This window comes from Thalia democratica, chromosome 1 (assembly GCF_965202585.1).
Source record: "Thalia democratica chromosome 1, ktThaDemo2.hap1.1, whole genome shotgun sequence".
Classification (NCBI taxonomy): Eukaryota; Metazoa; Chordata; class Thaliacea; order Salpida; family Salpidae; genus Thalia; species Thalia democratica.
The window spans coordinates 37,808,294-37,824,258 of NC_139165.1; the positions used below are offsets into that span (position 1 = coordinate 37,808,294).

Sequence of the window (15,965 nt, forward strand, 5' to 3'; positions counted from 1 at the left end):
AAATATTTAAATAACTAAAAGAAACAACCTAGGAATTAAGAAATAAATTTAAAAAAGTATTCATTTACTTTTTTTTATTTAAAGTAAAATTTTTTTAAAGTTCTTCCGTTTTAAACCAAAGATAGTTTTTAATTTGTAATTGCATTTTACGTGAAAAAAAATATAAAGAAATAATAAAAATATCCAAAAAATATTAATGTTTGTCTTTAATAGTTTTAGTATAGTGTAGTTTAGTATTAATATATTTAATTTTATTCTCCATAATTGTATAAAAATTTAAAAAGTATTGTATTTATTGTATAATCAAAAGTTATAAATAAGTATATCTAAATTTTATATGTTGTAATATATAAATGTGGTACATTTAATTCAAATTCGTAAAAATTTGTAAGATACCATATCTTATAATATAAATATATTTAAATCAGTAGATAATTAGGATACAAACAACTTTTATACAAAGTATCTACAAGCAATTAAAAAATGTTATTTGAGATATTATAAATTTTTCTAAATTAACGGGTTATTAAACTTGTTTTAATTATATCTCAAAAAATAATTAAAGTTTTGCGAAAAGTAATATTTGTTTGTAAATGTCAATAAAATTTTATTTTTTAATATACAGTACATTTATAGTTGAAGCAAATAAAAGAAAGAATGTGAACGTCTGAATTTGAATAGTTATAAACTCTATATATGTAGAGGTTTGGACCTGGTAATAAGTATATGATGAATATCAAACTCAAAACTGTTAATCTAAATTTAGTTTGAAAAGAAATGACAATAAAAATAACAATCATAATAAAAAAATGAGTTTTCAATCTACTTATTATTTTTTTTATAAACTTATTTATTTCATTGCTGATTTTTTAATCTTAGAAATTTACCCTATCTTTATAAAAGGTGTTTTAATTTATATGACTATATGTATAAATAGTGTGTTTAAAAAGTTTTGTAAAAAACTATATTGAGCAAATTGATGTTAATTAACTATTGTGCTTAAGTATATACATGTTTATCGGTATAGTTCAATTCTATTGCTATCAGTCAATAAAAATAAGTGTAAGGTTTGTTTACTTGCAGTTGTTTATTTTCTCTATCTAATGCAAAAACTATGAATAACTTATAGTTAATTTTTTCAATTGGATAAAGTAATGTTTGTTTTTTTAAGTATTGGCAAAAAACTTATAATTTCAAACTTGTTACAACTGAATGATAATACTAATAAAAAGTTGAAGGGGTTTGTTGCTTTTGAAGTGAAATTTTGTTAAATTTAAAACAATGCCTGTTCTCTTAAATATCATAAGCTGTTTAGATGTTTTGTGCTTGTAGCTTGAGTCTTATTTCCAGTTTGTTTCATACCAAAATAAAAGTTTGGATTCAAAACTCGTTATTTTTTTTATTTAGGTAATCAGAACAAAGCTGCTTTTACCTTTATTTATTTTAAAGGGTTATCACTTGTTAAGGATACTCAAGACAGTCAGAATGCTTTAATCTCTCTAAACTTTTAAGGTTGTTGTTTTTTAGAGAAACTGAATGAGTTTTAATTCAATTAGTTGCAACTTTTTGTTATTTTATGACCAATTTTGTTATAACTTGATTTTTTTTAATGAACAAATTAGGAAGAACAAATCTTTGCTTATGCTTCAATACTCAATTTATATAAATGCTACAAACAAGATAAGCTACACTTTAAACTAAAACATATATAATAAAAATAGAAACAGGTAATATTAACAACTGATAGTTTTGCACTGAGGGTCATTTTTGCATAAGAGTAAAAAAATAGAAGAAAACAACTAAAAAATAAATAAAAAAGAGCTACCAATCGAGAGTAAGCGTTATAAGTAACAGTGAGAGTAGAAATAAAAAAAAACAAAAAAAGTTATTAAAAAAGAAAACTACAAGGTTTAAAACCAAAAAAAAAAGATACTGTTCGATGGTAAGGGTTAGGGGTTACAGTGATAATAGAAAAAATAACTAATCAAAACTATAAAAGAAAAGAAAAGCTTATTCCGAACTTGAGTAGTTGGGCACTCTATATATATATATATATATATATAAATATATATATATACATAGATGTTTGGATTTAGTGTTAAATTTTTAATGAGTATTAATTTGAAAAACATTACAATACTATAATAAAACAATACTATAAGTTACAAATAAAAAATTTGAAAACCTTACAATAAAAAAACTAAATTTTCAATCAACCAAAACAAAAAACAATCTACAGAAAATTGTTTAATTGCAAGTGTAAAAAAAATAGTTAGGATAAATTAGAAAAAAAGTTATCTAAATGAATTTGCAACGCTAACACTTTTCTAACTTAACTAGGTTCATCAGAGCTTATAAGACATAATAATTAAAAATATGCATAAACTATATGGCAAGAGCAAGAAATAATCAACAAGAATGAAAGTGATCAGTATATATATACTTATTAAACCAATTATTAAAGGTCTTAACTAAAGTAATAAAAAGCCAATATTAATTTTTATTTTATATTAATCATGGGTGGCTAATTTATGTAAAGTCATAATTTTAGACCGACAACACTTAATAAAACCCAAGTACAGTGCTGTCACAAAACCTTTCAATGCTAGAACAACATAAATTTAAATAATTTTGGTAAAAAAAACTGAAGCTTGAAAAATTAAAAAAAATAATCTGAATAATTGAATTTTTTAATGAAAATGACTAAAAAGCTGGGAAAACCTAGAGTTTTAAAATTTACACATACTAAGTAAAAACGATCGGTTTGACACAAATAATATATCATATAGATTAACATTTTTTGTCTTCATCAAAGTTTATTTTTTGGAAAAAAAAAATTAATAAGTAGCTTTACAGTTTGTACCTATTCTGCTTTATTTATTAAAATACTTCTGTTCCTTAAAATTAATTAAAAAAATTGACCAAAAAAATAGTACTTACAAAAACTTAGAAAAAGATTTGAAAACTTTGTAAAAATTTGCCAAAAACCAGTGGCAAACATGTAACTGGAAAAATGATTATTAATATAAGAAATCAAATATTACCTGAGGTTGAATTTAAAGCTTGAATTAAAAAAGGCTTTCCTGTAACAGAAAACTATGTTATTAACGGAATAAATTTCAGGGTTGCAACACACTCGGAAAATTTTGATATTTTTTCGAAATACCAGGGTTACTCAGGATATTTTGAACATTGTTTTTAAGCTTAAGCTGAATCAAGATCATTATATTTTTATTCAAAAACTCCAAATCGTTTAGGTTTGTTAAAAATTTCAGATTTTTTTTAAGTTTTAAATTATTTTTAAATTTACAGGGTTATCACACATACTCAAGACAGTCAGGATACTCTAATCTCTCTAAACTTTTAAGGTTGTTTTTTTATAGAAACTGAATGTGTTTTAATTCAATTAGTTGCAATTTTTGTTATTTTATGACCAATTTTGTTAAACAACTTGATTTTTTTAATGAACAAATTAGGATTTTAAGAAATTTAAAAAAAATATATATTTAAGACAGTTTAAGGTGTTTTAAGAAGTTTTTAATCACTCAAGAGAACAGGTAAATATATTTTTTTAAACAATTTAACTTTTTAAAAGTACCAGATAACTAATAGTTGAAACTAAAACTTAGTTTTTCTTTAGTAAGAATTTATAGTTTTATATATAGAAAAAGCTGTGCAAATTAAGAATTTTATTTAGAAACAGGTTTCACTGACAAAAAATGAAATTATTTTCTAAAGTGTGTTGACCATAGTTTTCTATATATAATAAAGACTTTAGCATTACATATGTTAGCTACTTCTTTAAATAAAACAGAAAATTACTTCAATGTCTATAAATAAATTAAAATGTTTTTACAGATATATATTAGATATTAAGTTTATTACTTCTAATATTTTTTTATAAAAGTGTCATTAAAGTTTTAATTTGAATGTTTTTTAATAGGATCTAATAAAATATTTGTTCTTTTTTAAGAATTTAAACTTCGTTAATAAAATTTAAACTAAAATTTTTTATATAACTAATAACAGGGTGTTTTAATTAATTTTTTTCAATGTTAACAAAGTATGTTTACACGGTTTGTAATATACAGTAAACTGTATTTTAATTGTACTTTAATTGTACTACTGTGCATAACCATAACCATGTGTATGGCTTATTGTTATACATTAGTCAAAATAAGTAAATGGATTACTAACTTGCTGTTAATGTGTATGGCTTATTGTTATACATTAGTCAAAATAAGTAAATGGATTACTAACTTGCTGTTTGTCTTTAATTCTGATGCAAAAACTTCCAATAACTTAAAGCTAAATTCTACAATTGGATAAAGTAACATTCATTTTTTGTAAATTTTTGAAAAAAAAAAATTTCGAAAAAAAATTACTTGGTTGTAAAAGAAATATTTTATAATATGAAAAAGCATATGTCATTTATTTTGGATTTCATAGACTGTTTATTTAGAGTGTTTTGTACTGGACGCTTAACTTTTTAGTCACACCAAAAACAAATATAAAAATAGTTCTTTGATAGGAAGTGTGTAATAAATTACATTTATACAAATTATTATTTTTTTCTTAACAATACCACAATACTTACACTGTTTCACTTAAACTAGGTTTTTAGAGCATGTGTGTGACAAAAAGCAGAAATTAAGAACTTGTTTATGGAAACAGTAAATAAGTTATCAAAGAAATAAAAATAATCATTAGCTGTTTAATCAATTTATGAATGTAAATTCTGCAGTTTATAATAAATCAATAATAAATTTAAGTTATAAAATTTTCATTGGTGACAAAGATTAAAATATTATTTTTTAGTTTTCAAACACTTAAATAACTTTAAGAACTTAAAACTTTTTTTTTTGTTAATTCTGTGGATAACTTAAAGCTTGTATAAATTTGCCCAATCATAGTAAGTTCTACAATTAAAGGTCAATTTGTTGTTTTTGTGATAAATCAAGTTAGAGAAAATTCATGATAAGTTTCGAATTCATACTCGCCTGTAACTTAACATCTTTTTTAATTGTTGTAGTTTTTGTTAAAGTTTAAGTACTTTTAGCCTTATACATTAACTTAAATTTCTTCAAAGTAACAAAAAAGTATAAATGCATGTTTTAAAAGATAAATAGCATATACATATGTTTTTGAAATAGCATTTAAAGTCCTAAATACTTTTTATTCAAGATTTTTACATGAGATTAAACAAATTATAATTTGTTACTTTTTATTTAATAAAAAAACAAAAAACAAAACTTTATAACTACAGAAACTTAGAATATTAAAAAAACAGTACAATTCAGGACATTGTGTAGTTTTAAACAATCTCAGGATAGTTCTATATAACTAAGCCAAGGTTTTTTTTCTAAACTTAGGATGGCTCAGGCCATTCATTTTTTGTTAAAAAATATCAGAGTGTTCTTAAGATTTTTAAATACACAGATCGTTTTTATTTTTATTTTTTAGTCAGTTCAGTTTCGGTATTTGATTTTTTTAAAACTAGTTTGATGATGAATTTTACTTTAATAATTTTGAAAACTAAAATGGATCTAAAAAAACACATAACTATTTACCACAGTTGTTAGTCACTTTAGATAGTTTTTTGACTCTAAGAGTTGCAAACCTGTAATTGTTGTAAACGGAAAAACAACATTTAACAATCCTTTGTTTATCAGCTATTAGTAGTATTTAAAAAATATTATAAGTTGTTTTTTGAATATAACTCTAAATTTAATAAATAATGACCGTTTTTATTTCTTAAGGTAGTTTTTTTGATTTTTATAAATGGTAGAATATAAAACATTTCTTATCAGCATTTTAAATTGATAAACCTACTACAAACTTTTCTATATGATTTTTAACTTAAAAAAGTATGAACTTTTATTTATGTTTTTAAACTGCATTTTATTAAAATAAAATTAAAATATATACTCTTAACATTAGTTTATTTCTAAACAATACAGAGGTTAATAACTAAAGAAAATGCATATTCTTGTAGAAACAATGGCAGATGGTGGAAAAAGTTTCAAAATTTTAGTTCATCCCAATGATACTTGTACTATTCTCAAAGCTAGAATTCAGGATCAGAAAGGTAATTTACAATACATTTTTTAATTCAAACATAATTTTAGACTAAAAAGATTCAATAAACTTTGTATATTTTAAAACCTGAAAAATATTCTAAACCCTTTGGCATCATGTAACTGTCAAACATGTATGTTTAATTAAGAATTGCCATAGCCTATTTTCAATTTATTTCAATTTAAAAAACATAAGAAAAATCTTTCTGAATCTCATAGTTAACTTAGAATAAGTCTTTGATTGCAACTTTGAAAAGAAAATCTGATTTTTTCGAATTTTCATAAGAAAACCTTCTACACTTAGTTGTAGGGTTGCTATTCCTGAGTCACTTCAAATGAGTCCTGAAATTGATTTTAGTATCTAAAATTTAATTGATACTAAGTTGTTCAATAAAATTTGTTTTAAAATAACAAAATATTTAACTAAACCAAGTATACTTTATTTCAAATCCCAGAAACGATTGCCTGAGAGTTTGAAAAAAAAAGTCCTGTAAACCACTTAAAAACCTGGCTTTAAGCATCTTAAAAATAGAAATTGTTGAACAGTTCTGAGTTACCCTGTGTGTGTGTCAAACCTGTATTTGCAACTAAGTTAATTTAACAGCTGTTGTTTTTTTTATTTTTTATAAATATAGGGTGATTAAAGTCTTACTATTGTTTATTTGTTTCAATAAATATTTTTTTAACTATTTGTATTTATAGTAGATTTAGTTTTACTTGTTTTTTACGAGTTTAGAAGAAAGGTTAGCAACATCATTCTAAACAACACGTTTTAATCTTGTATAAAGCAACTGGGTTACCACAAACCCAGTTGCAGGTTAATCCTGGGTATTTCGAACTTGTTTTATAAACTCAGGCTGATCCATAATAAATTGGTTTTTGTTAGTATAACAAACTCTGATCAGTTTTATGCTTTCTTGAATTCTCAAGTAAATTCTTATTAGTTTTTTATGAGACTTAGTTAGTTTTTCTAAATATTTTGCTATTTTGTAACCAATTTTAGGGAATTTGTCTCGATTTAAAAAAGAGCTTTATTTGTCTAAGGACTTGAAAAAGACTCAGTATGACTCAATACAGTTTAAGATCACTCAGAAAAGTATTTAGACACAAAGAGTGTCAAACCTGACTATTTTATATTCAATAACTGTATATATAATATAAAAGTTTTTGTGTATATATATAAAATAAAAGGATTATTTGAATCGGGCTTTAAAAAAAACTTTTCAGGAAAATGCAATTTTAAAAATTCCACAACATATGTTACATAATGAAAAATAATTCTTTAACCTTCAGCTGGTTCTATTTAAAATAAATAGCACTTTAGTAAACAGAGATGCAAAAGTTAAAAAAAACAATATAAAATAAATATTGAACTTTATACAGTTTAAATACTCGGTGCAAAAATTTATCTTCCACTTAAACAAACGACCACAATTCACAATAAATACAGTTAAATAAAGTAATTTATAGTCATTAAAATGTAGTTTTTGTGAATTTTGGTTGTTTATTTAGGTGAAAAATTAATTTTTGCACCAACTATTTGTATGGTACAATATTAATTAATCATGTCATATTTTTTTTTCTATGTAACTTTTACATCTCTGTATATCAAAGTGCTACTTATTTTAAATCATACCAGCTCAAGATTAAAGGCAATTTTTTTATATGTAATAGTTATAGTATATATATGTATATAAAATAAGGTTATTATTCAAATTTGAACACCTTCAACTGAGCCCACTTAAAGGGCTTTTTAATAATTTATTGGAAAAGTACGAATTTGAAATACTGGTACATATGTTTCATTAGACTCTAGACACTTTAATCATCAGCCAGTTTAATTTAAAATAAAAGCACTCTACTAAACGAAGATGCAAAAGTTATATCAAAAAAACCAAAAACAGTATGACGTACTAAATAAATATATATATACTTAACTGTATAACCTGCTAGATAGAAAGCATATTTCTTTGGAGTACAGTATGCCCATGATTTACCAGACAATCCCACACAAGATGACATCATTAAACCTTTGCCTCTAAAAGATCAGTCCCTGAAAAATAAGATTTAAAAGCTTTTGAGGACGATTTATTTGACATAAAAAAATATTAAACTTAATAAGTTTAAATCAAAATACCAAACAAAACTGTCAAATGATATTAAAAAAACTGTTTAACACTAATATGAATCAAACAAAACTTCCAACTAGTTTTATACCACCAATTAACTTTACAAAAAATAGTTATAAAAAATTAAAAAAAAAGAATATTTAATTAAACCAACTTTTCAGCTATTAAAATTAATGAAAAAGCTACTTAATCAATTCTCCACTGTAAAACAAAAATAAAAAGATTCATAAGTTCATAAAAGCTGAAGCATTTATAGCTGTTTAGGACCATAGACCTAATTTCCTCCATGACATCAGTTGCAGAAAAATTACCAATCGAAATCATTTTTTGCCAAAACTTAATTAAACTTGAAAACCAACATTGCAAAAATAAGTTCAAAATCAAAACTTACCCATTGGCTAAACTATGAAGAGGTAGTTAAATTGTTCAGTAATATTAGTGACAAACCCCATGAATGTTCAATTTTAATATGAAAAATTTTACCCTTCAATAAAAAAAAGAACACCTCAATAAAGCTATAATACTTGCAGAAAAATACCAAGTATATAACATGTAAAAACTAGACTATCTTATGCATACATACCAAACCTTAATATTTTAAGATAACAGCATTTCGCTCAAAATATCAAATAACGATAATTTTTACATAGCAATGGGCTCATTCAAGGGCGAAGGGCGCCAAAGTCTGAGATTTATTAGGTTTATATATATTAAGCATAATATCCTCTTTTATAGGTTCATCAAATACAGGTCTATTTAGAGATGATGGTCTTACAATTATAAGACAATCCACGGGAACTATCCTTGAAATAATTAAAAAATTAATTATTAAAAAAAGATTATCTTAAATTAAAGAAGTTTTAACAACATCAAATGCTTACATACCGAAATGCTTTATTTTAATTTAAAGTATATTTTAACAAACAAAAAATTTTATAGTACTAACATTAACTAAAATAAAAAAACACTTTGAATTATTATAACCCCCTCCCTTATATTTTTGAATCTGAACAGAAAAAAAATTGTAAGTGTTTTCTAGAATTTATAGAAAAACGAGTTAACAAAGACAACATTTACAACAAAATAAATAACAGAAATTGTAAAAAGTTGTCATATTGACGCACGCCAAAAGTTATGACACTTAAAAATTCACACAAAAAAAAGATTATGAATAATTCAGATAAAAACAAAAAACTTTACAATTGTAGATCAAAAACAAACTGCTCCGTGAATAAAAAATATTGTCTCAATAACGTCATATATCTTGCTAAAATTTTAACGTCTGTAATTGATCTCAAAATTTATATAGGTTTAACCAAAATAACATTCAAATTTAGATATTATAAACACAAGGCCTATTTACTCAAACCCTTCATACGCATATAGTATGTATATAGATATAATATGCATAAAGGTGCATCTGTTGCCTCTCAAAAACGAAAATTTGGTAGTATAGGAGGGTCTCACTTTTTGTGCTTTGTAAATCACAGGAACAAGTATCACAAAAAAATAGCATCCTATCTTTCACCACCATCATGCCTTTTTTATTTTATTGAAAATAACCCTATATAAATTGTTTGGAACCTTAAAATTTTGACCATCTAGTTTTTGACTGAATTTTTTTTTATTTGTAGTAATCATCAAAAAATGATGCGATTTCAGTCAATTTAAGAAAGTTTTATTGAAGTATTTTGAAATTTTAATTGTTTTTTATATTATTTCATTATTTTGAGTTTTTGTGAAGAAACCAAGAAATTCCTCAAGATGCTTTCTCCAAATTGTAAAAGGTCGCGTGGAATTTGTTTTTTTGATGATTGCTACGTTTATAAAAAATGTAGCCAAAATCTCGAAGGTAGAAATTTTAAGGTCCCATAAAACTTACATAGGGGTTTATTTCATAAAAATTTAGCGTTGCTGTGGTAAAAGCTGGGGAGATTTTTTTTGTATTGTTTTTTCAGGTTGTTTGCAATGCACGAAAACTTAAAGAAAATAAAAGTTAAATTTTTAATAACATAGGTGTAACTACTCCAAATAATTTTTTTTTAATTAAGCTTAACTAAACCTCACAAATAAAGATTTTATATTGTAATAAACACTTAATAAACAAATTAAAAAACTTGTGATTGTAAGAAAATCAAACGTACGTTTGATTTGATACGTTTGATTTTCTTACAATCACAAGTTTTTTAATTTGTTTATTAAGTGTTTATTACAATATAAAATCTTTATTTGTGAGGTTTAGTTAAGCTTAATTAAAAAAAAATTATTTGGAGTAGTTACACCTATGTTATTAAAAATTTAACTTTTATTTTCTTTAAGTTTTCGTGCATTGCAAACAACCTGAAAAAACAATACAAAAAAAATCTCCCCAGCTTTTACCACAGCAACGCTAAATTTTTATGAAATAATTTAAAGTAAACATTAATAAAATCACAAATATATATACAATACTATTTGTATATATTAAATGCTACAAAGAATGCATAATTTTAGTAATATGTAATTTTATTATTATACCCTCTATAAACCACTGTTTAGTGTTTTAACTAAGTTAATACTTAGTTAATAAGTTTTTTAGATTGTTTTTATGTTGAAAATAGTAGTGTATGTACCAATGTACATTCATCTAAATTATATTCTAAATAAATTTTTGATTTGTTCTAAACAACTCTCTGAGCTGTCCATCTATTCCCATAACTGTTTTTTTTTTGTCCCACAAAATTACTATCACATCTTTTGCATACTGCTGCGTAAATATCACAGGTTTAACAGATCATATTTGGTCTCAGATTCACTGTGTTACCTTGAACAGTTAAAATTTCTTGAGCTAATACCATATTTTTATTTTGCCCATCATTTCCACAAAGGGCACATTTTTTACACTTTTTGCTTGAAATAGTCTGTATTTGCTTTTGTTTGGCAACTTAACTCTAATTGATTAGAAGTTTTTTTTAGATTTGCTGGTTTTGTAAATGACATTTTACCTAATGGCAAATGTTTTGATTCCTCTGTAGTTAATTTAAAGATCTTCTTAAACTAAGAAGACCAATAGGTTTATTTATTATTAACCTTTTTTTTTTTAGTATGTTCTCATTTTCTTTTTACAAATAAATTTTCTCAAATTGGTTTTCTTCTAATTTTAGGTTATAATTGGATACATTATATTTGGTTTTATTTCTTTTTAACTCTCATTGTAATTTTCATTTCTTTCAAGTATCCTTTTTTTTCTTTACGCTTACTTTGTATCTATTTCTTTTAAGGATTAAATGGATAAAATCTTTTCCCATTCTTAAAAGTAAAATTATTTTTTTTACCTTTCATAAAACTTCTAGTGTAGAAAAAACTTTTTCAATTTGCTTTAACAAATTTTTGTTTAATATCTAGGAAAGGTTATGTTTATGTTATATTCTCTATTAACATTAATGTAAATTTTATATTTAGATCGTTTTCTTTTAAAGTATTTTTGAGGTTTTTAATTTATTCTTTTTACACTGTACTATTCTCTAACATCACTATTATGTCATCAGTAAATGTATCACCAAGAGTAATTTTTTTTTTGCTTTTATCATTATGCATCACAATGACGTATTTTCTATAACAACAGAATTGTTATTTCTTGTGATAATTACTTTCCTTTGTTTGAATTTTTTTTAGGAAAACTCTAAAATTATTACCTAAGGCTATTTCTCAAGATTTACTAAGTCTTAAACTCTGATCACGAATCCAAAGCTCAACAAGAGCTTTGGTCACTAGATCTTTTGACAAAATTTTTTACATGTTTACAACATCAACCGTTCTAAAAATGCAATTGTTATCATCAAATCAGGTATGTATTTCCAGCTGACTGAACTATTCTTGTTGGGCTATTCTGGAATATGTTTAATACAACAAGTTTTCAATAGTCTGGAATTATTTTGTGAGTTTTGGGTATATTTACTCGCATTTATTATAAGAAAATATTATGCTGATGGTTCGTAAACTTTTATTAAGTGACCACTTTGTGTTTTTTGATATCAGTTGTAAAATATAGCAAATTATCATATAATTAGTTCTTATTCACATATTAATTATTATTTGACAAACTTTTCTTTTATTTTTGTCTTTTTTACTAATAGTTTTTTCTCATTATAACGAAGAACATCGTAACTTTCATTAAGATATTCCATATTTAAAGAAATAAAATATCGTTAATTTGTGATAACAGTTTTACAGTCTGTGCTAGAACTTGCAACTACAATTTTTTTGTTTTTTTGTTTTATTTCTATGTTTTGGTAAAGATTTTGAAGGTTTTTATTCAAATTGTTTTTGATCTTATGCATATGCATAACCTGATGTTATAGTTTACGGAATTTTTTTTCTAACAACTTAGATGTACAATTAAGTATTTCTTGTTATTTGAATTTTATCTGGCTTTTAGAAAATTGAGACTTATGTTGCTTTAACGAAAATAAAACTGGTTGAAGTCATTTATACTTTCGACTTTATAAATGAAAAAAAAAGCTTTTTACTGCCCTTATGTGTTTTATTAGATTTTATTTCTTAAACTGATTAACTTTGCTTTCTCACTTAGGTGTGGGTATAAATTGGGGTACAGTAGATAAAAGTTTTACATCATAGTAATTTAAAATATTTTTCTTGTAGATTTATTTTGTTTATTTTGCTTTATAACTAAATATATCTACTATACTTTATATTGAACTAAGTTGCTTTGAATAAATAAACGTGACAACAAAAATAATTTTTTTTTGTGAAAACTATAAACTACGTAACCCGCAAAATTTTTTGTCTACACTACTGTGCCATGGTTATTTAAATTAATACTAACAACGCGTTAGTGCTAATCAAAAAATATATATTTATGTTCATTTATAACAACTTTTTCTAAAACAATAAAAAATATCAGGCTTTTCTTTTGACATGCAACGTTTGTTTTTCAATGGAAAACAATTGGAAGATGGAAAGTCCTTAGATGAATGCAATATCAAGAGTGATTCAGCCGTTCAACTAATAATAAAAATGAATTTAGTCGTGGATTATTTGTATTTGGGTGAAAGTTTTGAATTTGATGCCGAACCGGATGAAACAATCACATTTATAAAAGCTAGGATTCAGGACAAAACAGGTCAGTAAAGTTTGTTTCAAACAAGATCCCATTAAAACATATAAAAAAATAGAGAGACATAAAATAAAAAAAATCAGAACATTTTTCACTGTAAACTACTTTTTTGAAACATTTTTTGGCTAAAAAAAATAATTGTCAAAAATTTGTTTAGTGTATAGCAAATGATTGAATTTATTGATATATATTTTAAACCTTTTGTTTTTTAAATAAAATTTTGAATAAAAAATCATTTGTTTCATCGTGTTTTATTATAAATAGTAAATTTTAAAAATATAAAAGTAAGTGTTTTTTTAAAGTTTTTAAATTTCCTGAATCATCAACAAAGAACCACTGTCGCCACTGGTATAAAGTATATATATATATATATATATATACAAACTCAATAAAATGTTTTCTCTATACAAACTTAAAAACTAAATACAGAAGCGTCATTTGAGTATCATTGAGATAGAATAAGGTAATTTATAATAAAAATTATTTAAATAAAATACAATGTCTTATATAGTAACAAAACTAATCAAATAAAGTTTAATCACGGAGATTAAATGTTTTTATGATATTTTCGTTTTCCAGGGGTAAAGTATGTAGGAGAATATGTTAAGTATAAAGATTTGTTAAATAAGCAAAATTAAAAGTTAGGAAAACGTTTGTTCAGTTAAATAAACGTTTGCTTAAACGATAAATGCTTAATTATCATAAATCTAAATAATGACTATTCAAACAAAATGATATACTTGGTAACAGTCTTTCTAATGCTTCTATTAACACAATATTTTAAAACTTTTGCAAAATTAATTTTAGTATTAAAGATGTGAATAGTTTGTAGTAATGACTTAAGAATACCAACATCAAATCATGAAAATTTTAAAATTGGTTATACATTTTGTAAGTTATATAGTTTTTTGGATGTTTTCAACAGTAAATATTTGTTAAACTTTATAAATATAGTGCACAAGAACTTTATTTTATAACTTATCATACAGGCTTTACTGATCTTACTTTTTTTTAAAGTATTATTAAAAAACGAAAAATATGAAATAACTGTTTAAAAAGTATTATTTCTTTTATGCATTTTAGATATAAAACAAGCATATAATACTATATTGCTGTTTTATCAACACTATACTAACCCATTTATGGTAATTAAATAATTTTATTGGCTTATGATAAATGAATTTAGGCATTCCTTTTTCCAAGCAAATTTTGATATTTAAAGAAAGCAAGTTGGAAGACTGTAAGACTTTATCGAAATACGATGTTCAGAATAAATCAACAATTTATTTGAGACATGTCGACCACTTTCAAGTTTTTGTTAAAGATTTTGCTAACAAAACATTTTCATTCGAAGTTTGTGCTTCTGACACAGTTGAAAGTTTGAAAGCTAAGCTGGCAAAAAAGAATGGTAAAAAAAGATTTTTGCATTATAAACTTAAATTCTGATAAAAAAGATTTAAATTTAAAATTCAATTATAATAATTTAAAGATTAAAAAAGTTAAAGAAAAAGTTATAAAAAACAACTAAAACTTATAACTTCTTACTTACATAATGATTAAAATAAAAAACTATAAAATATTTTTTTTTAATTTGTTACAATATATAAAAAGAACTTTGCTATACTATTCATTTCAATTTGTTACTTAATTTAAATTAATAAGTTTGTAATATTGCAAAATTTTAGGTTACACTCTCAGATTTATACGTTTGTTTTATGCTCATAGAAGACTAGAAGACGACAAAACTTTATCCTACTACAATGTTGATAACAATTCTACTATTCATCATACTTAGGGGTTGTAAAAGTCGTCTTGGCACAAGTGAAACTAGAGTCCTAAGAAAACGTAAGCACAAATAAATTTGATGCCTTTTTTCCTTTTCAAAGTCTAATACTTGTAGAAACTTTTTTTTCAAATTAATGTTGTTTCAAGTCTGTATAAATATAGAAAAAAAAAACTAGAGAAGATAAAGAGTTGTTGTCCTTATTATAGTATTTTCAATATAAATAAAGTTATTAATATTGTTTATTTTGCAATGTTAGACTCAGACCTCAAAACCTGAGCCAATTGGACAGGACACACAAAAAAAAAGTGAAACAATTTCATAACTAACAATTTATAAAACAAACAAAAACAAAGTAAAAATTAACGTATAAAGAAGTAAATTTAAAAAAATTAAATTATTTAATAAGTTAAAAACAATAACTTAATACATACAAAAAAATACAGATTAGTAAACACATAATTTCTTAAAAATGTATAATAAGATTTTTTTTTAACATAGTTTTAAATATAACATGAAAATAAATATTTATAAAAACTAATAAAAAAAATCTCTATGAAAGGAGCGTAAGGAACAAATAAAGTTCTCTATATAGAAGAAAAAATCTGTTTTTCTTTATTTAAGGCAGAAACTTTAATAAAATTAATATTATTTTAATAAACGCTATTGAGTTTAAGTAATACTTATTAAATATTTTTTTCTAATGAAAACCCTTCCTCACGAAACCGCATCCTGTAGTATTTTTATTTAAATTGAATTTCTATTTTGATTGGTTTTTAAAATTATGTTTATCTGTTATTTTTTCCCTCTCAATTTGTATTAGAGCTTGAAAAACTAAAAACTTCATTAAAAACCCTTGT

General features: G+C 23.7%; 1 protein-coding gene across 1 annotated transcript; it reads left to right on the plus strand.

Moving 5' to 3' along the window:
- The first annotated feature begins 6,000 nt into the window (after nucleotides 1-6,000).
- On the plus strand, nucleotides 6,001-15,117 carry LOC145835729 (polyubiquitin-B-like). The gene is made up of 4 exons (XM_082943438.1): nucleotides 6,001-6,088; nucleotides 13,110-13,328; nucleotides 14,545-14,730; nucleotides 15,008-15,117. Exons 1-4 carry the CDS (start codon nucleotides 6,001-6,003, stop codon nucleotides 15,115-15,117), a joined length of 603 nt encoding a protein of 200 aa, XP_082799564.1.
- The last annotated feature ends 848 nt before the right edge of the window (nucleotides 15,118-15,965 follow it).